The sequence below is a fragment of the Palaemon carinicauda genome, chromosome 37, assembly GCF_036898095.1.
Source record: "Palaemon carinicauda isolate YSFRI2023 chromosome 37, ASM3689809v2, whole genome shotgun sequence".
In the NCBI taxonomy this organism is placed as follows: Eukaryota; Metazoa; Arthropoda; class Malacostraca; order Decapoda; family Palaemonidae; genus Palaemon; species Palaemon carinicauda.
Window position 1 is genome coordinate 9,125,026 of NC_090761.1, and position 24,024 is coordinate 9,149,049.

General features: G+C 43.4%; 1 protein-coding gene across 5 annotated transcripts in view; it reads left to right on the top strand.

Annotated features, from left to right (window-relative positions):
• LOC137629445 (protein phosphatase 1 regulatory subunit 16A-like) overlaps positions 1-24,024 on the top strand; it is a 423,268-nt gene that overhangs the window by 355,055 nt on the left and 44,189 nt on the right. For all 5 annotated transcript variants that reach the window (XM_068360749.1, XM_068360748.1, XM_068360750.1 and 2 more), the window contains exons 3-4: positions 3,930-4,146; positions 21,062-21,290. In XM_068360749.1, the coding sequence (XP_068216850.1) occupies positions 3,930-4,146; positions 21,062-21,290 (446 nt within the window). The remainder of the gene's footprint in view (positions 1-3,929; positions 4,147-21,061; positions 21,291-24,024) is intronic.

The window sequence follows — 24,024 nt, forward strand, 5'->3', positions numbered from 1 at the left end:
ATTGTACATACTGCACATGCCTATTCTTGCATATGTGATGCCTGCTTTGTATACTGTTTGTGTTAAAGATCAAAGTATGGGGATGTGAGAAGGGAACTCACCCTATTGATTGATTGAGTTTGAATTTTTGTGTAATAGAAATAATGTTATTTTCATCATAAACTCATCAATCATATAAGTGTTTAATAGCCTTTTAGGAGGAAGGAGTTATAATTACTCAGGCCAAGTCATTTACAGTACTTTAGGAGGATTGAAGACAAAAAGATAAAATCTCAACCTTGTCTTTCCAGCCTGGAAGACTTGAGCATGCAAATAGACCTTAGTAGTATGCCACTAATGGTTTACCAGAAACTTTTGATACATGTTAAAGACACACTTGTAACTCGACTTCACTAGTGTGACTCAGGATGTGGATTTAAATGCCACTCTTTAGTGGTAACCATAACAGCCATGAACCAGTATGTGGAATCCATGATTGTGGGCTGTAGCAGAAAAAGACTATCAGATGCTGATACATTGATCTGGAACCACCCTGGTGAAAAAACTGGTTAGTCACAAATTGTCTTAGATTACGTTTGTCCAACAATCTTCCTCTGTTTTGTAATGACATTGCACCTCTGCTCATTTGCAGTGTGGTGATGCTCATCAAGTTCTGGTGGCATTAAAAGGTCCAGCTTACTTGCCTAGTCTGTGTTATCGACGTCATTGATACATAGGATGACTTTTTCCTGAATTTCCCTTTCACAGCTTTTTTTTTTGTTTTACAATTACACTACTGTACATTGTAACGAAATCCCTTCTCACTGATGATTTTTATTCACTTAAATGAGCTATATAAGTTGATTGATGTGTTCCAGCATAATAACACGTCCTGTCTCGAAAAACAGTTCCAGTGAGGATACATCCAAATGCTTATGCATTTTTCTCTCAAATAATACTTAACAAAGGTCAGGTACCACTGCCATGATCCTGCTTGAAGGAAGTCATTAAGTTCCAAAATACTATTAAGGAACAGAGGTGAGTCAAGAGCATGTATATGAAGGTCCCATACCTTTAACTGCAACTAATCATTGTCCAGATCATTACTGTATAGTAAGTCCATGTGATTACCTGACATATCCAAAAGGGTACTATATTCATGATTTTACTGTTGTATTTGTTTTTTCTGCAAATCAAGTAAAGACAATTCTTTAAGAATGAATTAAGACAGCTCTGACACAGGGCAAAGATCTTACACATTTGACTAAGACAAGTTGAAGCTGGTATAGCATGAGCAGAAAGCTTTTAAAGATACATTTTCTATAGTTAGGTTCAGTAGATGAGTCTGACAGGGTCTTAAGAAGGATAAATCAAGCTCCTCAGACAATGGAAAATCCCAACTATAATCAAACGACATTCTAAGATCAAGTGGATGGAGCCAGGCTAAGAAATTAGTGCTGCCAAGTCTATTAATTTGTTTAAATCATTCTCCCAACCATTAATCCTTTATTGAAAGGCTTACAGAGTTAAGCAAGGGTGTTAAAGGTATTTTGTTTTCTTGCAATTTTTCCTTCATTACAGTGTTGTAAGTGACAACGTCAATAATAGCAACAATTGTTTGTTTAAATTTAGAAACACCCTGATACAACGTTTTCCATTCATGTAATTCTTGTTTAGTTTGCTTCCTTTGTAGGGTATTGCTCACTTACATGATTGTATTTTCCCTCCCACAAGGAAATTTATCATTCAACTTTTGTAGGAGAAATCCAGTGTTGTTTTTAACATACTGTAACTGTTTATTTGAAATTCACATAATTTTTTTTTTTATACTTTTTTTTTTACATAAAGTGAGCTGTATTTTAGCCAATTCTTCTCATAGACAGAATTGATCACAAAAATATAAACTATAATACAGTACACAGTTCACACACTGTACACACAGGTCTGTTTACAGATATTTGATGTTTATACTTTTGAATAGTCTAGGTATACTGTACTGAAAATTTTTGAAGTTATTTCAAGTCTGCTATTATAAAATTAGCATAGTGTACTGTGTTTTTCCTGTTTTATGGTTGATTTGATATCACTAGATTGTCTTATTACTATAGCTGATAGTGGAGGATTTTTCAGTAATAAGAGTGACCGCAACCTTTTTAGGTATTCATTCTGGCTATAGGCAAGGCCACTATATTGGCAATGCATCAAAACTTGAGAGGTTTGAAAATGTAGGTAGAATATGTTGTATTTCTTAGATTTTATGAAAATGATTTATATTTCTTATTATTAGCTTCTGTGAAATATATGTAAAATTTTCACTCTAAACTAATACATTGGCTACTTTCTAAGACACTTTCACTTACTTTAGATACTCTTTGCTAAGGATAAGTTGTCAATTTCTGAATTTTTTAATCAAACCAAAGAAGTTAACCTGAAGTATTTGGTGGACTGCAAGAGGTTTTACAGACAGCTGTGAGACTGAATGTGCAAGATAGTCTTATAAAGTTTAGTTGTCCCAATCAACACTTTATTCCAGACTTGGTGTCATTGAGGGAAGTTCTCTATAAATTTTGTCTTGGTTCCTTTTGTTGGGGATTTTTGAGCTCTGGTAATTTTGAAAACAGAATATATTAGGTGTGGTCACTTGCAGACAAATATTTTGTTAACCCTTTGACTGCCATTGGATTTTTATGATGTTCAGTTATTATGGGTGTTTCTTCACATATTATGTGCACTGTACACTATATATAAGATTAAATATACAGTAAATGGAAAAGAAATTTATTAAAGTAAATTGTCAAGTCCAATATAATCGTAGTTTTTGTCTAAGATGAGTTAAGTTTGGTGAAATTGAAGGGGTTAATTTTCTGTTCACAGACAGCAATTTGGTGGTACTACTGCAAACTAATTCACCTAAAGTATTTTGATTGTACTACCAACAATTAGTTAAAAATAGCCAAAGCTCTGATACTTGGTATTCTCTTTCACAGTTGTCCCCGTAGGGGAACTGTGTCATCGGTGCAGGTGCATAGTAGGAATTACTTTAAGGTCTTTGTAGCATTCCTTTGGCTTGAACTGCACTTGCTTTATATCCTTCTCTACTTCATTTCCCTCTTCATATGTTCCATCTTGCTGTCCTACCTCTTTTAACTATTACTTTATAGTGCAATTGCAATTTTGCGCTTGGTTACTGAATGGCCTTACAGGCCTCTGTACCATGCTATATAGCCAAAGCATTCAAATCCTTCCTCAGTTTCCCTTTGATATCATGAAAGGGTAGCAAATAAGCTATTGGTTCAAAAGATAGATTCCTGTCTCCCACTAAACATGGGAGTAGCTGAACTGCATTGCACTGTGGGCTGTGTGATCAAGCATTTGTAAGTTTTTGAGCTCTTGGTGATCTCAAATACTAGCTACAAAAGTAGTTATTTTTAATGCCAAATTAGTTTAGAATTGAGCAATATTTTTCTTATGAGATTTATGTAGTAAAGGCATTTATAAAACATTTATGTATATGGAAGATAAAGTAAAAACCTATTTTTTCCGTGTTTTAAGACTAATAACTAGTGTAGATGTAATTATTGATTTTACAATACCAGTGATTCTTTCAACTCGCAATTGAGAGTTAAAATTTGTAAGAACTCTGTAGTTGTTTAATTATAGTTATTTATTAAAATATATTTTGATTGTTTTTAGTGTTGTATCATTGCATGAGAGACTTGCTTGTTAGGATATTTTAAGTCTCAAATTAAATGGTTTTGGTGCCAAGCCATAAGCATTAATTGATGGAAAAGTAAAGGAGGGACATAGCTTTATTCTCTTTTACTGTATATTATTTTTAGAGTGATTAATTGACTATTGAAATGCAAGGATTTTATTCTTTTGATGGATAGAAGAGAATCTGTATAGTTTTAATTTCATTTATTGTTTTCCTTTTATATTTCTCTAAATAGTTAAGGCGCTTTTGGAACACAACGTAGATCCAGACTCCACAAACGAAGATGGTCTCACTGCCTTACATCAGTGTTGCATAGATGATTCAGAAGAGATGATGAAATTGTTGGTCTTTCATGGAGCAGATGTCAATGCACAAGACTCAGAAAAATGGACACCCCTTCATGCTGCAGCAACATGTGGTCATCTTCATCTTGCAAAATTTCTGATAGCAAAGTAAGTTTTGGTGGGAAGCCACTTCTGAAGTGAAAAGATTCCTGTCTTTCATCTTAATATTAGAATGAAAAAAGATATCCACTTCCTTAGTATTTTTTTTCTTTGAAGAGAGCACAGAGATAACATGTCACTGCGCAGTTGATTTCTTACTCCTGACAATTTTTCCGTAGATGTAGTTTTTATCAGGTACTGTTGTTCAGACGTAAATAACGATTTTTGAAAGCCCCTGTTATTATCAGTTTTAACTTCCTCAGCATCCTGTGACAAGTATGTGTACTATTTTTCCATAGCTGATCTCTTTCTTCACATACACTATAAGATTGCAGAATTTAGTGTTTGTTCCGTAACCGAAATACAAACCACGCTATTTACATTGGGTCTTTACTTAATCACTTACAGTACTTTTCTTTTACTCAATATATATGTAAACATTTTCTCATGTTTATGTATATATTTGAGTATAGAAATCAGTAAGTTTCCTTTTCAGAGTTTGTGCTTGTGTGTGTAGTGTACGATATCTCCGTGGAGCCCCCGGCAGTTAGGCCACCATGGTGTAATTTTATGGGTCGCGATCGAGTTTGACTTCGGTCTTTCTCTCTCTCTCTCTTGAGGTCGTTCACCCTTTTACTACGTTACTTACACGCCTTTGTAGCTTCCTTCCCGTGTGGGGGGGTTGCTACGCTGTACGTTTTGTCTCAATTAGTTTATGAATCTAATTGTATTTGTTGATTCTTCAGCTTTGTAGAACGATTCCTTTTGGGGTTTTCGTTCTTTCTTTAGTATTCATTCATTTTTAAATTACTTAATTACATAGTTACATAATTATAATTGTTATAATTCTGTATTGGTTACAGCTCTCCTTCCGTGAGTGTAAGTGGTTGTGAGTGCACGTGCCTGTTGTGTAATTCTTGTGTTCCTTTCCCTCGGGATTCCTCTAAGGAGCCTTCCCGGGGGAATGAATGTTAACTAATAATTTTGTTTTATTTTTTTTACAGTTACCAATCTAGTTCGTTTCTGTAATGTGACAACGGAGTGAGCTGTCTTGTTGAGGCCTGGGGTTTCGGCTGTTGCTGCCTCCCCTATAGATCTTCGTCAGGGGCGTGTCTCCTTCTTCTGGTAGTACTCCCGTGACGATTGACAGCTCTCCAGTTCATTTTAGAACACTCAGGAGGCTCGCCTCCTTGGGTGGGTAACTTTCCTTCCGAGGGAAGTTTTTCCTGTCCAGGCTTGAGTTTTCCCCCTTTGGGGGGTTCTTCTCTTGCCTTTCTTTTTTTTCGTGCGACTATGCTCTTGGTGCTGAGCGGTCGCACCTGCAGTTACGCTCAAGGGGCTGGGCAACTGCAGGAGCCCCTCTTCGGAGGATTGCTCCTTTTAGGTCACTGGCTGACACGTCTCTTCTACGAAGTGTTTCTCTTTCGTTCGCGAGAGAGTACACTCATAGAGACTCCTCTTCGGAGGACTCTTCTGCTGTTGTTGCTGTTGACCTCCTTCGCCGTAAGGCTCACCGTCCGCTACGTCGTAAGGGCCTCCCTTCTCCCCATAAGGGTACTAAGAGGTGCCTTTTTGAATCTCCGTATGCACCCTACAACTCCTTCTTCTTGATCTTCGCCCCTGGTGCAGATGGACAGCAGTCTGATCTCGTCTTCCGACGGGCAACGGTCTTCCCGACGGACAACGGTCTTTGAGAAGAACATGGCTGTGGGTAAGATCCTGAAGGCTGGGACCTGGTCTAGACAGTCCACCTTCACGGAACATTATCTAAAAGATTGTACGAGAAAATCCCTGGACAAGTTTTCTATTGGCCCAATCATGTCGGCCCTTCAGGAGATCTAAGGTCATAGCCCCAGGGTAACCGGGGGTGTTAATACCAAGAGACACTAGTTCCTTCCTTAACCTTACCCCCCCCCCCCTTTTTCCTTCCTTCCCCGGATCGAACGGGCCAGGAAGATGATGAGAAGACCTTAATCACTGAAAGGAACACCCTTCAAGAGGACATGTATGGGAATTGGTTTTGAAAAGGTAAGCCATTTAGACACTAAGTGAGTTTTTTGGATAGTTTTCCCCTACTTTTCGTGCAGTTTTCAAGTGGTCTTGGATTCAAGACCTCCTTAGAGGTTCCCTCTCTCGCGTGCCTCCCCGTCGAATCCTGATCCCTGCAGGACACTCCCTCCTCCTAAAGTGTAAGTCTCCTAAGAAGGTAGTTCTAGGTAAGTAACCGTGTTGGAACAAATCACAAATTTTTAAGTAATTTGTATTTTTCCTAACATACTTACCTAGAACTACCTTCGGGTTATGGGCCCTCTCATCCTCCTCCGAGAACCTGCAGGATCGAGTAATACCTATTCCAACGAAACTTACTGGCGATTCGACCTGAGCTAGCACGCTGCCTGACCCCGCGGTCGCCTCAGGGCACGTACCACACTGCCAGAGGTTGACCCCGTAGAAAACGGGAAGAGGGGGGGGGGTAAACTATACAAAAAGCTGGTCGGTTAGGTAGAGTTAACCAGTAACTCCTAAGAAGGTAGTTCTAGGTAAGTATGTTAGGAAAAATACAAATTACTTAAAAATTTGTGATTTAGGACTGCCTGCGACTTTTTGAAGTGGTTCTGTGCATATACTCGCATATTGAGCCCCTCACCCGCTCTGTCCCAGAATGGGGAAGAGCAAAGGTAGAGGGAAGCTGATGTCAGCATTCCCTTATGTGGCCACGAGGAGGAGGATGCCCTTCATGCCTTTTTACAACCTGTTGACAGAGTACAGGGCTGAGCCCTGGGTAGTGAATGTCTTTCGAGAAGGTACTTGCTACTTTTTCTGGACTGCTACCCCCGCTATTTCAGACTGATAGTGCTCTTGAACAATACCCAACTTAGTTTTGGCAGAGTCTTTCAGCCACCTTCCTTGCCAGAGAAGCTCATTCCCCTTGTCAGGATGCCTGAAAACCTTAAATCAATCAATCCCCATGGGGGCTTTAACCAGATATTCCTTCTGTGGTATTTGAAGGATCCCTGGTTGGTCTTCAGGAATCCTCTCAAATCATATTGTTTCATTGAGAAAGCATGGACCTATCTTCTTGGTGGCTAAAAGAGGAAAACCTCACCAGGGGAGTCCCTCCTGATTCCCCTCCTCTGGACATGCAATCATTCTCAAATTCATCGAAGGAGGGGTGGGACATGCACCTGGTCGCCTTAGATGTCTAGTCAGTGGAATGAACTTCTGTAGTTCAACATCCTGGAAAATCAAGCAGCATTTATAACTGCAAGCATTCCAAGAATGTTTGAGGAGGCACTTGGTAGTGTTGTTGGGCAACATCAACTTAATAGCTTAGGTCAGCTAGTAAGAGGTGCCCTCTTCCCCATCGCAAGTTGACATAAGAGATGAACATCTAGGTGGAGTACCAACGATGTAGAACTACCAACCAGGTATATTTCTAGCAAGTGGAATGTACTAGATCAGTGGTTCTCAAACTTTTCAGCCCGCGACCCCCCAAACTATATTGCTAGAGGCATGTGACCCTCGCCTTTCCCCGAAGTGCTTCTGACACACACACACACACACACACACACACACACACACACACACACACACACACACACACACACACACACACACACACACACACACACACACACACACACACAGTACATGCCTATGCCCCGAATCATAAGAACATAATAACAACAAACATGATAAGATAAATGCAAAAAATATACGCATTATAGAGTTAACTAATTTATTACTTGTAGAAAAAATCACAATCTTTAAAGACAAAATAGGCAAAGCAATACAGTCTATTTAAATTTATAGAATTAATGTTAAATCCGTACAGGCACTCACACTTTACTAACTGCTTCAAGAGAAAAAAATAAGTATGAAATTAGAATTATACCTTTGTTGAAGAAAGCTACTGCAGATAGCATAAATTATGTCAGTGTTTGTAAACTTTAGCACAATAAAGAAAAAATTACTGGTATCTTTATACCAAAATTTAGATATTCAGGCTGGGCTTAAAATGATTAACAAAATAATTATAGCGTTTGACTTGGGTGCTGATATTACAAATTTGCTGAAACCTAAAATCAGCTAATGATCTATAATTCTCATATGAGACAGTATACCCACACAAACATCCAGTAGACTCAAAGCTATTTCATACCCTTTTGGTTTCAAAATCAATATTTTGGAAAATTTTGGAAATTATGTCTGAGATAATATTTTTTTTTTCTTTTTTTTTTTTTTGGCTTTAGAAGAACTGTATGAATTTCTTGTGAAATAATTACTTATTTAGTAACTGTTAAAATAAAAGTACAATATTCATGGAAGTTTAATGACAATGATCAATATTTAGGCCCAACTATGGGGCTCCACTAGCAGTGATTAGTTAATTATATCCCTATTCCACAGTGAAAACAGTATTTACACAGGCCTAAGTTTATCATGAATAACTAACATCAATTAGTGAGATACATGGGCCTGCTTTTTTGAGCACAGTAACTCCATCCTGGGTTTGATACCAGAGATGGCAACTCGGAGATCATCCTCCACCCTGAGTCTTGATCGGTATTTGTTTTTTATATAAGTCAGTGCCGAAAAAGTCTTTTCACATAAATAGGTTGATCCAAAAGGAAGTAATACATCCATTGCTGCCATGGATAATCGTGGATATTCCCTTGCAATTGAAATCCAGAACTCATCCAGTGTGGTTGAGCCAAACGATGCCTGTAAAGTCCGATCACTGGAGAGCTCCAGCAGCTCATCCTCCATGTCGGATGATAAGTGATCCCCTGTAGCAGTGAATGGTTGCCGTATCCAGTCATATTGTTGTGGGGTTGTCTCTTTTGGGAAGTATTTCTTGAAGTGGTCCACAAGACCTTGTAGGTGAGTCGTGATCATTACCTTCACGTTATCGACGCTTAATTCATTCTCCGCCATAAATTCTTCCACCTCAGGAAACATTTCAACACTGCCCCCATCAACTCGCACAGCCCATCGTTCCAGCTTCCTTGTAAATGCATCAATTTTGTCAGAAAGAATCAAGATGTTCGTGTTTGGGCCTTGTAGTGATAAATTCAGCAGATTAAGTCTTTCGAATATACAAGACAAATATGCTAGACTTGCTAACCAGTCAGGGTCAGTCAGATAGTCAGCAAGTTGGGACTCAGATTTGATCAGGAACAGGCGCACCTCATCTCGTAGTCCGTACAAGCGGCTGAGAACTTTGCCTCGGGACAGCCACCTGACTTCTGTGTGGAACAACAGTGCTTCATGCTCCGAGCCCATCTCATTGCAGAGTGTGGAGAACAGCCTGGCATTTATGGGACGTGTTTTGATGTAATTTACTATTTTAATCGCAGTTTGAAGAACACTGCTTAACTCTGGATTGAGTGCTTTGCTAGCAAGAGCTTCCCTGTGAATAATACAATGTGTAAAATTTATGTGAGGTGCCACTTGTAAAACTTTTGCTTTAAGTCCTTTCCTCTTACCCAACATTGCCCCAGCACCGTCTGTGCACACACCAACACACTGGTCCCAAGACAAGCCCTCCTTTTGTATTTTGGTGTCTAGCTTTGTGAAAATGTCACTACCTGTACAGGTCCCCTCTAGTACAGTGCAAAAAAGCATGTCTTCTTGAAGTTTTCCACCAAAACTGTATCTAATGAATGCAAGTAATTGTGCAGAATTCGATATGTCTGTCGACTCATCTAGCTGCAAAGCATACTTCTTTCCCTTAACCCTCTCAATCAGCTGACACTTAATGTCATTTGAAATGTCATTAATTCGTCGAGTAATGGTGTCGTTAGACAGCGGGACTGTTTCCAGCTCACGGGCCATCTTATTACCATGCATAATCCGACTCATAGTCACTGCACCAGGTTTCATGAGGGTTTCCCCAATGGTATGTGGCTGCTTGGACTGTGCAATTAGGTATGCTACCTCAAATGATGCCATCTGAGCTTTGGCAGAGGTGGTGGTTTTCTGAGCTAGCACTTGTTTTTGACCCTGCAACTCTCCCTCCTTTCGACGGAAAAATTCTATTGGTTTATCAGCATGAGAAGGATGCTTGCTTTGCAAATGCCTTTTCATTTTCACAGGCTTTAAGCTTTCATTTGCAAGTACTTCTGAGCACATAACACATTGGGGGTACTGCATCTTATCAATGGTAAAACTAGTGAATCCGAATTTTATAAATTCTGCTTGATATTTCCGAAGTTTGGGTTTGGATGATTGGTCATACTGGGAGGTCTTACCCTTACGTTTGTCTTGCCTTTTATCTATATTTGAAGTAGAACTGGTAGATGGTAGTTCGGAAGGAATCTCATCAGTTGTTTCTGAGACACTGTTGTCAGTATCTGATGTTCCTTCCTTGTTTGCAGTCCTACGAATTATCCATCGCTCCATGTTGCTTAATATGTATATAGCTTGCTATCAAAAATTGTCCCTAAACACACACGAGGCAGCTGTGACTGAGGAAAGACTCACCGTTGACTAACTCGACTCATGTGCCGTCTTGGACTGCTGATAGTAAATGCCATATTGATAATCAGATAGATAAAATATCAATTAATTGTTATTTAAATACCAGATAAATTTGAAAGTATGTATACTGACATTTAGTTTTAAGCATCACGTAATCTGAGACCCTGAGTATCAAGCAAAAGTCAAAATTTTACTGTAAATTGGTGATGCATTGTTATTAAGCATCTGGCAACTGGTCACGCTCATTCACTGTGCGCCAACGGAGCTCAGGACTGGAAAACGGACAGGTACTGAACGTGTACGAGTGTAAATTGACAGTGAGATGGGGAGGTGACATCTCGGTTTTGTACGATGTTTCTAGGAAATGTAAGTAAAATATTGGAACTATTGCAAGTACATTGTATAATAAAATGTAATGCGTGGAAAAAAATTATGAATAATAGTTTAACACTATCAGTGGCTAGATATATAAATATATTATATTTATTGTTTTTTTTTATTTGCTTATCAACTAATCAGTTACTGATTTCATCAGTTGATTTATTTATTCATTAACTAATCTATTTATCAATCAATCAGTTTATTTACTTATCCATTAATTTTTTACATTTTATATATTCATTTAATTACTTATTTTTTCATTCATTTTTGTTTGCATTTATCTATAAATGTGTTAATTCATTTATTTATCTATTTAACTATTCAGCTATTTACTTATTTTCCCTTTTGTATATCTTAAATTTATTCGTTTATTATTTCATAATTACTATTGTATTTCTTTATATGTTTAGTTTGTTTTATTTAAATATTATGTATTCATTTACCCATACATGAAAGTCCATCAGCTTTAATAATTTTGCTTCGTTTTTTATAGTTAACAGACTCGTTTGCTTAAAGGGGAAAAATAAAATGACCAAATATGAGTAAGTTATGGCAAAACTATTATGCTATTAGCGAGGGAATATCCTACTCGTATGAGAATCACGCGGACTGACGGATATACACCCTTGCTCAGAACTGTCAAAAATAGCAAAAAAAAGACGTTTATGTTTGATAAATCATACCTTCCAAAACTAGTAATGCTAGCTTAAAATCAATGACACTACTGCATAGAAACTTAGTCCCAGCGCAGCAGTGGGGGAATCACTAGTGTGTAGTATTTAGTTTAGTTTTTGCAAAGGCCCATGGTGTTACTATTGTCCCACCCGGCTCTCTTTTCAGTGTTATTCTTAAAGATGCGTAACAATTCGTAACTAGTTACGGTAAATGACAAAATATAAGGTGTATATATGTATATATATATATATATATATATATATATATATATATATATATATATATATATATATATATATATATATACACATATATATATATATATATATATATATATATACACACATATATATATATATATATATATACACATATATATATATATATATATATATACACATATATATATATATATATATATATATATTTGTTGTACTAAAATATAAACATTTGGTTTATTATTGATTTGAAATATTTTAGCAGAATTATTATGATTTAGCCTTAAAACTAAAGTTGACCATAATACTATTTTTTGCTTACTTATATTTATATTTTCTTAACATCATCTCGCGACCCCCCCAAAAGCATTTGGCGACCCCCAGGGGGGTCGCGACCCCCAGTTTGAGAACCACTGTACTAGATGATAGGCTCAGTTGCTAAGGGCAGGTTGTAAGGTCCCTACAACCTTGCGTAGCTGAGAGGCTTCTTGTCCTGCAGATTCACTGGGAACCTCTCTGTTTATTACATGGCAAAGCAGGGAGCCTCTGGTGTTTTATTCCCTGGTCCAAACCTATGGGCAGTTTTGAGGATGTCTTCTAACATACATGAGATCACCTGCACGCCTACAATTTTCGTAGTTCAGTCTGATTTGTCGGCTTATCAATTGTGTTGATCATGACAGGCCTCAGGATGACCCCGGTTGCTCCCAAATGGCCACGTGCAGAATGATATCCCGATTTGTCAGCACTTCTAGTAGAGTACTACCCTATGGACCACCCTTACCAGTCAGTCGCACCTTCTGAGGTACATCAAATGAAATTGCTTGCATTTCACCTTTGGAGGCTATCCAGCTTCTCCTCCAAGCAAAAGGCTTTTCGTAAGGTTTCTTCTGGAGATTTCTGAATATCTGCTATGGTTCTCTGCAGCTGCTGTCTACATGGGAAGTTAGACCACTGTCTGCGATGGTTGTAGTAGGAGAGGTACTTCTATGATTGAAGCTTCTCTGCTTAGATTGCAGAGTTCCTTGTCTTTCTTTGACAAGAAAAGCCCTTTTTAGTTGTGGCTGGAAGGCTGCCACTCAGCTTTGAGTACAGTCTTTTGACTAAAGGTCAGACATTTCCCCCTTTTAGGGATTGTCTAGGCTCGTGAGGAGCTTCGAGCAGTATTCTGACAGAGATCCAACTCTCAAGACTGTCTCTTTGCTAGCCTCAGTATCAGTGAAGTGAGTAGGCAAATTACATGATCTCTTTGTACAACCCACTTTGAGGATTGGAATGAGGTATTTTGGATTTGTGCCAGAGTTTGTGGCCAAACTCGTAGACCATCGTGGTACGATCCCAGTTTAAAGACCACCTTCCCCTCTCTACATGAAGCCTTGGGTGGTAATTGAAAGGAGATTTGTTCCAACACAGAATACTTACCTCGAACTACTTTCTTAGGAGTATATAGGATCTCCTCCCAACCGACCAGAGTTTTGTGTAGTTTACCCCTAGTCCCGTTTTCTATGAGGGGTAACCTCAGGTGGAGTGGAACATGCCCTGAGGCTATCCCCCAGGTCAGAGAGCATGCTTGCTCAGGTCTCGATCTCCAGTAAGTTCTCTGGTCGCGCCGTGATAACATCTCGGCGCTCTCTCTTACCCAGTGCGACCCTGTGTTCCCGACCCCCTCGGCGCTCTCTCTTACCCAGTGCGACCCTGTGTCCCCGACCCCCCTTTTGTGTCTTTCGAGGTCCCCACGTGGACTTATTATTATTATTATTTTTACTATCCTAGCTACAGCCCTATTTGGAAAAGCAAGATGCTTTAGCCCAGGGGCTCCAATAAGGAAGAATAGCCCAGTGAGGAAATGAAATAAGGAAATAAATAGCTGAAGAGAACAAATTAACAATAAATCATCCTTCCTACCCTTATCCTCTGTGTTCGTCGTGTAGGGGCAGCTTATGTTCTCCTACAGCCACGTGTCCGGAGTGCGAGTCCTGGAACGTGGTGCAGTGGGTGCGCTTCGGCACCAAGAAGAAGAATGCGTCCAAGAGGTCTCATAGGAAGGAGAGCCTCTCCTCGCCGCTTACTTCTCCCGATGCCTCGTCGAATGGAGATTCTTTATACAGCCATCTTCCCCTACCCAGAGTAGGGGACGAGTTAAGTCAGTTGTGGGGAAGTGCCCATTGCTCTTCCCCAGGTGTCGGAGTGGGTGCGGTATTGCACCAAGAAGAAGTAGGCGACGAAGAGGTCGCCTAAGAAGACTAGCGCCCCTTCCCCCCCTTGCTTCGCGGGGCGTCTCGTCTGACCGAGCTTCCCTACCACCCTCCCCTACCCAGAGTAGGGGACGAGGTAAGTCCGTTGTGGGGAAGAGGGCCGCTGCCCTTCCCCAAGAGTCTGATCTTCAGGATAGTGAGGTTGTGGCGTCGTTCCAGACGAGTGAGGGGCGTGAGGGAGGGGCGGGAGTGTGTTGGGAGACTGAGTCCTGGTGCAAGCAGGCCACGTCTCCTCTGATGACCCCATGTGGGGGAAAAATGTCCCTAATTCTTCTCCAGCCTCTTTGGCGTGTTTTTCAGTCACTTCTGCAGCCGAGGACGTCGCCGAGAAGGAGCCTTCCAAGACGGGGCGCTGAGGAAGCTCAGCAGAGGCACCCGACGGAGGGCCTCATCATGGCAGGTTCCAGTCGACAGGCGTAAGTCCGTGAAGGGTCCGGCTCCATCCGTACAGCGGAGAGAGTCGCCCCTTCGATCTGGCAGTCGGGTCCTGACCTCCTAAGGCCACCTAGCTCGGCACGAGCGCAGTGGACCCAGGACGGAGGCCCCCGTTCCGACGGTGATGCCCGCCCTTCGACGTGAACCCCGACAACCCTACAGCAGGCTCTGGCAGACCGGCATAAGTCCTCCAAAGGCCACCTAGCTCGGCACGAGCGCAGTGGACCCAGGACGGAGGCCCCCGTTCCGACGGTGATGCCAGTCGACAGGCGTAAATCCGCGAAGGGTCCGGCTCCATCCGCCCAGCGGAGAGAGTCACCCCTTCGGTCTGGCAGTCGAGTCCTGACCTCCAAAGGCCACCTAGCTCGGCACGAGCGCAGTGGACCCAGGACAGAGGCCCCCGTTCCGACAGGCATAAGCCCGCGAAGGTTCCGACTTCTCCCGCCCAGCAGAGAGAGTCGCCTCTTCGGACTGGCAGCCTTGTCCCGGCCTCCGGTCCTTCGATGGCCAGCCCTGAACGAAGGAACCAACCAGCCAGCACGGGGAAGCCCGTGGCTCCATGGATATCCGCAGGAGCTCCATCCTTCCAGCGGAGGTAGCCGCTGGATCGAACCAGCAGCATGGCATCCATACCCGGTACCACGACGGCTCCATTCAGGATTCGTGGTCAACCGCTGGTAGGCCAGGGTACTCACACCCCACGGATTCCCCGGGAGGGGGTAGACCCATGATCCAAGCATTGGAGGTGGCCACTGATACACCCATGATGGCTCCCTCCGCCCCGGCGGCTCCATCCGGGATGGAGCCAGTCGTGCCATCGTCCTGGTCAGCCCCATCCAAGCATTGGAGGTGGCCGCTGACACACCCGTGACGGCTACCTCCGTCCCGGCAGCTCCATCCGTGATGGAGCCAGCCGTGCCATCGTCCTGGCCAGCCCCATCCAAGCATTGGAGGTGGCCGCGGACACACCCATGACGGCTACCTCCCTCCCGGCGGCTCCATCCGTGATAGAGCCAGCTGTGCCATCGTCCTGGTCAGCCCCATCCACGCATTGGAGGTGGCCGCTGACATTCCCATGACGGCTACCTCCGTCCTGGCGGCTCCATCCGTGATGGACCCAGCCGTGCCATCGGCCCGGCCAGCCCCATCCAAGCATCGGAGGAGGCCGCTGACATGGCAGGGTACTTAAACCCCACAGATCTCCCCGGGAAGGGGTAGACCCATGACGGGTACCTCCGTCCCAGTGGCTTCATCCGTGATGGTGATAGCCGCTCCATCGTCCCGGCCAGCCCCATCCAAGCATTGGAGGTGGCCGCTGACGCACCCATGACGGATACCTCCGTTCCGGCGGCTCCATCCGTGATGGGGCCAGCCCCATCCAAGCATCAGAAGAGGCCTCTGACATGGCAGGGTTCTTAAACCCCACGGATTTCCCCGGGAGTTGGTAGGCCCATGACGGCTCCATCCGTGACGAAGGCAGAGTGGTTTTTCCCCGAGCAGGTCGAACGGGGCTACTGCCTCTCCAGTGCCTGCCTCGGTGGCCGCTGGAGAGGGAGCCCCGCACCTTTGCCCAGTGCCTCTTCGGCTCCGTCCACCCGTCGGATGTAGAAGTTGGCACACGTAATCTTTCCCTTGCCTTGCCCCCCGTAGGGGAGCTTCGACTCCTCAGTTAACCTTCAGACCCTCCAACTCAGACTCCAGGAGAGGGTGTTCAGGCCGCGGCTCTCGAAGAAGTTAGGAGGGGAGGCCCCCCCTACTCCTGCTGGCGCCTCAGGTGGGGGGATGCCTCAAACGATATTGGCAAGCATGGCGGGACCACGGAGCGGATCCGGGGACCGTAGCAGTACTAAAGGAGGGGTACAAGCTTCCCTTCCTAGTGGACCTCCACCTCTGATCCCAGATCAACAGGCGGAGTGGTTGGCATCCAGAGACCCCTGGAGAGTAGCAGTATTGCAGGAAGAAGGCTCGGCAATGCTGGCGAAAGGGGCAGTAGAACCAGTCGAGAACCGAGTCCAGGGTTCTACAACAGCCTCTTCCTGGTGGAAAAGGCGACAGGGTTCTGGAGACCTTTCAGCCCTCAACAATTCGTGTACAACACCGGCTTCAAGATGGACACTCCGAAGTCGGTCCTAGCGACCTTGAAGGAGGAGGACGGCTGAGGTCCATAGGCCTCAAAGCTGTCTACTTCCAGGTCCCTGTTCATCCCTCCAACAGGAGGTTCCTAAGGGTAAGTTGGAGTACCAAAACATGGCAGTTCAAAACCCTATGCTTCAGACTGTCGACAGTCCTCAGGGTTTCACGAAGGTCTTCTCAACAGTTTCAGGCTGGGCGTACGAACAGGACGTCCGCCAGATTCGGTACTTAGGTGACTGGTTGTTGCTTTCAGTCCCAGAGGAAGTACTGAGGGAGCAAGACGAGAAGCTCCTGCAGTTCTGCAACGTCTTGAGTATCATCATCATCCTGGAGAAGTCCCGGCTGATTTCCTCCACCAGGATGACCTACCTGGGGTTGGTTCTAGACTCCCGGATGGCGAGGGCCTTCCCCTCCACGGAGAAACTGGACACCCTGAAACAGATACTCTGGCCCTTCCTGTCGGGCCAACCCAGGAGAGCCAAGGTCTGGCAAAGACTGAGAGGACTCCCTACACTAGATAGTCCTGTTGTCCCCAGAGACGAAGGAAGTCCTGGGGTGGTAGCAATTGGAACGAACACCCTCAAGGGAATGCCCTTTTCTGCCGACTCTCCGGAGATGCTCCTGTTCACTGGCGCATCCAAGGAGAGATGGGGTGCTCATCTTCTCGACAAAATGGCAAAAGGTAAATGGGAAGTTGAGGAGACGAACCTGCACATATACGTGCTGGAGATGAGGATCGTCCATATACCCCAGGGAAGCTCCGGGGATCCGGGGTGCGGCAACGTCACGGTGGTGGCCTACGTGAAAGAGCAAGGAAGACTAAAGTCGAAGGAACGGTGCAATCTCACGATGGAGTTCCTAGAATGGGCTGAAGTGGAACAAATTAAATTTTCAGCCAGGTTCTCTCCGGGGAAGAGGAACGTCCTGGCCGACGGCCTCAACTGGAAGGGTCGAGTGGTAGGGCCCGAGTGGTCCCTACACCCAGAAGTGGTCAAAACCCTCTCCCTGAAGTGGGGCTCGCCGGTGTTCGACCTCTTCGCCACGAGACTAAACGCACAGCTCCCCGTGTTCTGTTTTCCTGTGCCAGATCCAGCGGCAGCGTTCGAGGATGCCTTCCAATGAGACGGACGGCCAACCTGTGGGTGACTTTGGTAGCGCCCTGATGGCCAGAGAGGGAGTGGTTCGCGGATCTAAAGGAACTGGCATGCCTTACACCTGGGACACTTCCAGACAGACCAGACCTTCTCCGGCAGCCTCACTTCCAGAGGTTCCACGAAAACCCTTGGTCCCTCCTTCACGTGTGGAGGTTATCGAGCGTCTCCTGAAAAAGGAAGGATTTCCGTCAAGGCCAGCATCAAGGATGACAGGGTACCTGAGGCGTTAGTCAGTCGAGGTTTACCAGGCGTAGTGGGCTACCTTTTTTAAGGGGTGCTCCTCGAAGAACATCAGGCCATTAGGGGCCTCCATTCATGAGATAGCAGACTTCCTGGTCTATCTCAGGGACGAAGTGGGCATGTCCATCCCAAGTCTTCCTCCTGAAGGACATAGGCCTGGGTGCCTCCAGGTAGATCTCGACGCTCTTCAAGAGCTTCGAGCAGTCGTTTTTCCCCCAAGCCGTTAGAGTGCCCCAGGGGGATGTGGCTAGGGTACTTGAAGTTGATTTTGGAACCTCCCTTCAAGCCTCTAAAAGACATTCTAGACAAGGAGCTCACCCTCAAGGCAGTCTTTCGTTTAGCTCTGGCATCAGCAAAGAGTAGGTGAGATTCCTGGCCTGTCGTACGAGATCTCACACTCGAAGGGCTGGCGAGATTCTACTTTCAGATTCTTACCCTCCTTTGTAGCCAAGACTCAGAATCCAGTTGTTTGGGACCCCAAAATGGAATTGTTCCCAGTGCCAGCTATCCCTCGCTCGGACAACCCGAGGGACTTGCAGTATGGCAGTATTTAGAAAGGACAGCTAGACTTCATCCCGAGATCAAGAGTCTGTTCATTTTCCTCGGGATTGTGAAGGAGCCAGTCTCCAAGAACACTTTCTTCTTCTGGATAAGGCAAGTGATCGTCAGGCCCTACAGTAGTGCAGGGGTCCCCTTTCCAAGAAAGCCCAGACCCCACAGCATTAGGAGTCTAAATGCTTCTTTGGCATTTGAGAAGAACATGGCAGTGGGCCAAAGCCTGCGGGCAGGTACTTGGTCTAACCAGTCGACCTTTACGGCTCACTGCTTGAAGGACTACTCGAGAAAGTCCCTGGGCGGGTTCCCGCGCGGTCCCGTCATTTCCGCGCTCCAAATGGTTTAAGGGTGTAGCCCCAGTGGTAACTGCGGGTAGAGAGTCCAAGATACACAGGTTCCTTCCTGAGCCCTTGTTCTTCCTTCCCCTATTTCCTTACCGGAAATGGCTCGGGTAGCCCTCTGAAACTGCCATGGGATACACTATCATTGGAAGGACATGTCTCCTAGGATTCTTGCAGAAGTGAGTTACATAGACACTAAGATGGTTTTGTGCGTACTTTTCCCTTGTTCTCGTGTTTTCTTTGAGGTCGGCAGAACCTAATCTCCTACCTAGGTTCCTCTTCTATTCTCGTTACGGTCTCTAGGTCCTGAAGGACACTCCCACCTCCTAAGGTATAAGTCTCCTAAGAAAGTAGTTCTAGGTAAGTATTCTGTGTTGGAACAAATAAAAAATTTTAAGTAATTTGTATTTTTCCTAACAATACTTACCTCGAACTACTTTCGGGTAATGGCCCGCCCATCCTACCCCGAGTGCCTTGCTGGACTTCATAGATACCTAAGCTATCAAGAACTTACTGGAGATCGAGACCTGAGCAAGCATGCTCTCTGACCTGGGGGATAGCCTCAGGGCATGTTCCACTCCACCTGAGGTTACCCCTCGTAGAAAACGGGACTAGGGGTAAACTACACAAAACTCTGGTCGGTTGGGAGGAGATCCCAGATACTCCTAAGAAGGTAGTTCGAGGTAAGTATTGTTAGGAAAAATACAAATTACTTGAAATTTGTGATGTTTTTGTGTCTCATGTGGGATCTACAGTGCTATCTGAAGAGGCCTTGACATATCATGCTTGAGTGTCAGCATTTAACACTGGAAAAACCAAGATGTGTTGAAGACGGTGTATTCTAACTTCGTTAGACTTATAAGAGTAAATGTTTCAACCTTTCAACGAGTTGATGTTTCAGCTCAATCTACTGTAGAGCTCTCAAAGTCTGGTATTGATCTCACTTAGACTCCAAAGAATCTCCAGTTGGACAGGTGATGTAGTTTGGATGCACCAAACAACCTTCAGCCTTCTTAAGGAGTGCATCCATTAGTCATTCAACACTTCTGTTCTTGGCCCTGTGGTGGTAGCTTTAGTACATTAGTAGCAAGCCGAGTGTTCTTATGGGAGAGTCGGTAATTTGTCTATAGTGATGTGTTTAATGTAATTCAGGAGGAAAAGTAGAATGACTGGCTCTTGCTTCTTTCTGTTTGGGAATGAAGGTTTTGTACTGTTGTATGCAGGATCTGACATTGATGCATACAGCTATTTTTCTGATTATTTATATTAGCCTGGATCTGTAAGTAGCTCCTCCCCATCCTCCTCTTACAAGGGGGAGGCTTGTGGAATGAATACTTTTACTCTGGCCATCATGCAGTAAGAGTTTAATTTCAGACTGCATCTCCCCAGATTCCTTTATTGAGCAAGTACCAGGTACCAAATAAGTACTGACCAGGCCCTATCAACCTCAGCCTACTCATTCGTACGATTGGGTGATAGGAGCTTACCGGAGTAGTTTTTGCTCCCGTATGGGATTTTTCAGGGAATAAAAAGAACCAACCAATTTGGTTCTAGGGTGACTTCCTATCCACCAAGAAGCAAGTCTCCCTATTTTAATAAATGAAAAGTTGTACATGTGTAGTAACAATAAATTGTTTTGAAGTAATTTGTATTTTTCTGAGCTATACAAATCCGAGTCCATTAAAGCTAAACTTAACACGTCAACCACCCTTATTAGTCCCGAGGCAAAAATCAATTAAAGTTTGATTTGACCAACTTGTGGGGTTACTACTCGGTACTCACCATAGGATCTCCACCTGTCATTAACTACAATGTTAATGATTTCAATGACCCTTCCACCTCAGTTTTGTATAGCTAGGAATAATGCAAATTACATTTTGAATTATATTTTCAATATTTGAGTCATGGACTGTGAAAGAGAATTTGGGATTTCAGAAAAAATAAGGTTATTTGTATTCTTTGATTTATTTTCCCTACAGATATGTCAGTGTATTAGAAGTGAATTTGGAATGTTAGAAAATGAAGCTATAGCTTACAATATTTTTCTCTTACAGAGGTGCCAATCTCCTTGCTGTAAATGCTGATGGTAATATGCCATATGATATATGTGAAGATGATGCAACTCTTGATTACATTGAAGGCGAGATGGCTCGTCGAGGTGTAACTCAGAAGCTCATAGATGAAACACGCTCTGCCACAGAAAATTGCATGCTAGAAGACCTAAAGCAAATTAAAGCAGAGGGACGTAGTTTAATGCTTCGAGACCATCAAGGAGCAACACCAGTAAGTAAAATATATTGTATAATGTAAAACTTACGTTTTGTTTCTCTACAGGTAGATCGTTTTCATTTTATAATATGAAATACGTTTTATTATACAGTATGTTTCTTAGCAAAATTCTCTTTTATTCTTTTTAAAAGGGGCACATTTATAGGTATTTTTTAGGTATGTACTGCTAAGGTGGCACAGCCCACCCTCCCACATTATCCACCACTGATGAAGCTTCATAATGCTGACTCCCCTACTGCTGCTACCTCCGCGGTCATCCAAGGCACCGGAGGAAGCAGCAGGGCATACCGGAACTGTGTCACAATCGCTCGCCATTCATTCCTATTTCTAGCACGCTCTCTTGCCTCTCTCACATTTATCCTCCGATCACCCAAAGCTTCCTTCACTCCTTTCATCCACCCAAACCTTGGCCTTCCTCTTGTACTTCTCCCATCAATGCTTGCATTCATCACTTTCTTTAGCAGGGGCATTTTCCATTCTCTTAACATGGCCAAACCACCTCAACACATTCATATCCACATTAGCTGCTAACTCATTTCTTACACCCGTTCTCACCCTCACTACTTCGTTCCTAACCCTATCTACTCGAGATACACCAGCCATACTCCTTAAACACTTTATCTCAAATACATTCAATTTCTGTCTCCGTCACTTTTATTCCCCACAACTCCGATCCATACATCATAGTTGGTACAATCACTTTCTCATACAGAACTCTTTACGTTCATTTTTTACTACTCCCTTAACTGCCCCCAACACTTTGCATCCTTCATTCACTCTCTGACGTACATCTGCTTCCATTCCACCATTTGCTGCAACAACAGACCCCAAGTACTTAAACTGATCCACCTCCTCAAGTAACTCCATTCAACATGACATTCAACTTCGCACCACCTTCCCTTCTCGTACATCTCATAACCTTACTCTTACCCACATTAACTCTCAACTTCCTTCTCTCGTATACCCTTCCAAATTGTGTCACTAATTGGCCAAGCTTCTCTTCCGCATCTGCAACCAGTACAGTATCATCCGCAAACAACAACTGATATACTTCCCATTCATGGTCATTCTCGTCTACCAATTTCAATCCTCGTCCAAGCACTCAGGCATTCACCTCTCTCACCACTCCATCAACATAAAAATTGAACAACCACGGTGACATCACACATCCCTGTCTCAGTCCCACTCTCACTGGAAACCAATCGCTCACTTCATTTCCTATCCTAACACATGCTTTACTACCTTTTTAGAAACTTTTCACTGCTTGCAACAACCTTCCACCAACTCCATATAACCTCATCACATTCTACATTGCTTCCCTATCAACTCTATCATACGCTTTCTCCAGATCCATAAACACAACATACACATCCTTACCGTTTGCTAAATATTTCTTGCATATCTGCCTAACTGTAAAAATCTGATTCATACAACCCCTACTTGTTCTAAAACCACCCTGTACTTCTAAGATTGCATTCTCTGTTTTATCCTTAATCCTATTAATCAGTACTCTACCATACACTTTCCCAACTACACTCAACAAACTAATACCCCTTGAATTACAACACTCATGCACATCTCCCTTACCCTTGTATAGTGGTACAATACACGCACAAACCCAATCTACTGGTACCATTGACAACACAAAACACATATTAAACAATCTCACCAACCATTCAAGTACAGTCACACCCCCTTCCTTCAACATCTCGGCTCTCACACCATCCATACCAGATACTTTTCCTACTCTCGTTTCATCTAGTGTTCTCCTCACTTCCTCTCTTGTAATCTATCTCTTATTCTCATCTCCCATCACTGGCACCTCAACACCTGCTACAGCAATTATATCTGCCTCTCTATTATCCTCAACATTCAGTAAACTTTCAAAGTATTCCGCCCACCTTTTCCTTGCCTCCTCTCCTTTTAACAACCTTCCATTTCCATCTTTCACTGTCTTTTCAATTCTTGAACCAGCCTTCCTTACTCTCTTCACTTCTTTCCAAAACTACTTCTTATTCTCTTCATATGAATGACCCAGTCCCTGACCCCACCTCAGTTCAGCTGCCCTCTTTGCCTCACTTACCTTGCGCTTTACCTCCACATTTTTCTCTCTATATCTTCCATATTTCTCTACACTATTACTCTCCAGCCATTCTTCAAAAGCCCTCTTCTTCTCTTCCGCTTTTACCTTCACTCCTTCATTCCACCATTCACTGCCCTCCCTCATGCTGCCTCCACCAAAGTTCTTGCCACACACACGCCTCCTCTAAATTACCAGTTTCTCTTCCTTTCACTTCGTCATATGCCATTTTCAACTTTTCTTGATATTTACTTTTTACCCGTTTTATTAGCTCTTCAACCTTCACTAGCTCCCTTTTACATGCACCTACTCTATTTCCCCACTCTTTTGCTACAACTAATTTTCCTTCCACCAAAAAATGATCAGACATACCATTAGCCATACCCCTAAACACGTGCACGTCTTTCAATCTTCCAAACATTCTTTTAGTTATCAACACACAATCCATTAACGCCCTTTCTACTACTCTTCCATTTGCCACTCTTACCCATGTATACTTATTTTTCAATATTAAACTTACCCGATAATCATGTAGCTGTCAACTCCGTTGCCCGACAGAATTCTATGGAGGGATACGCCAGCTATCACAATACTAGAAGGGGGTGTACTTACCAGCGCCACCTGTGGCCAGGTACTCAAGTACTTCTT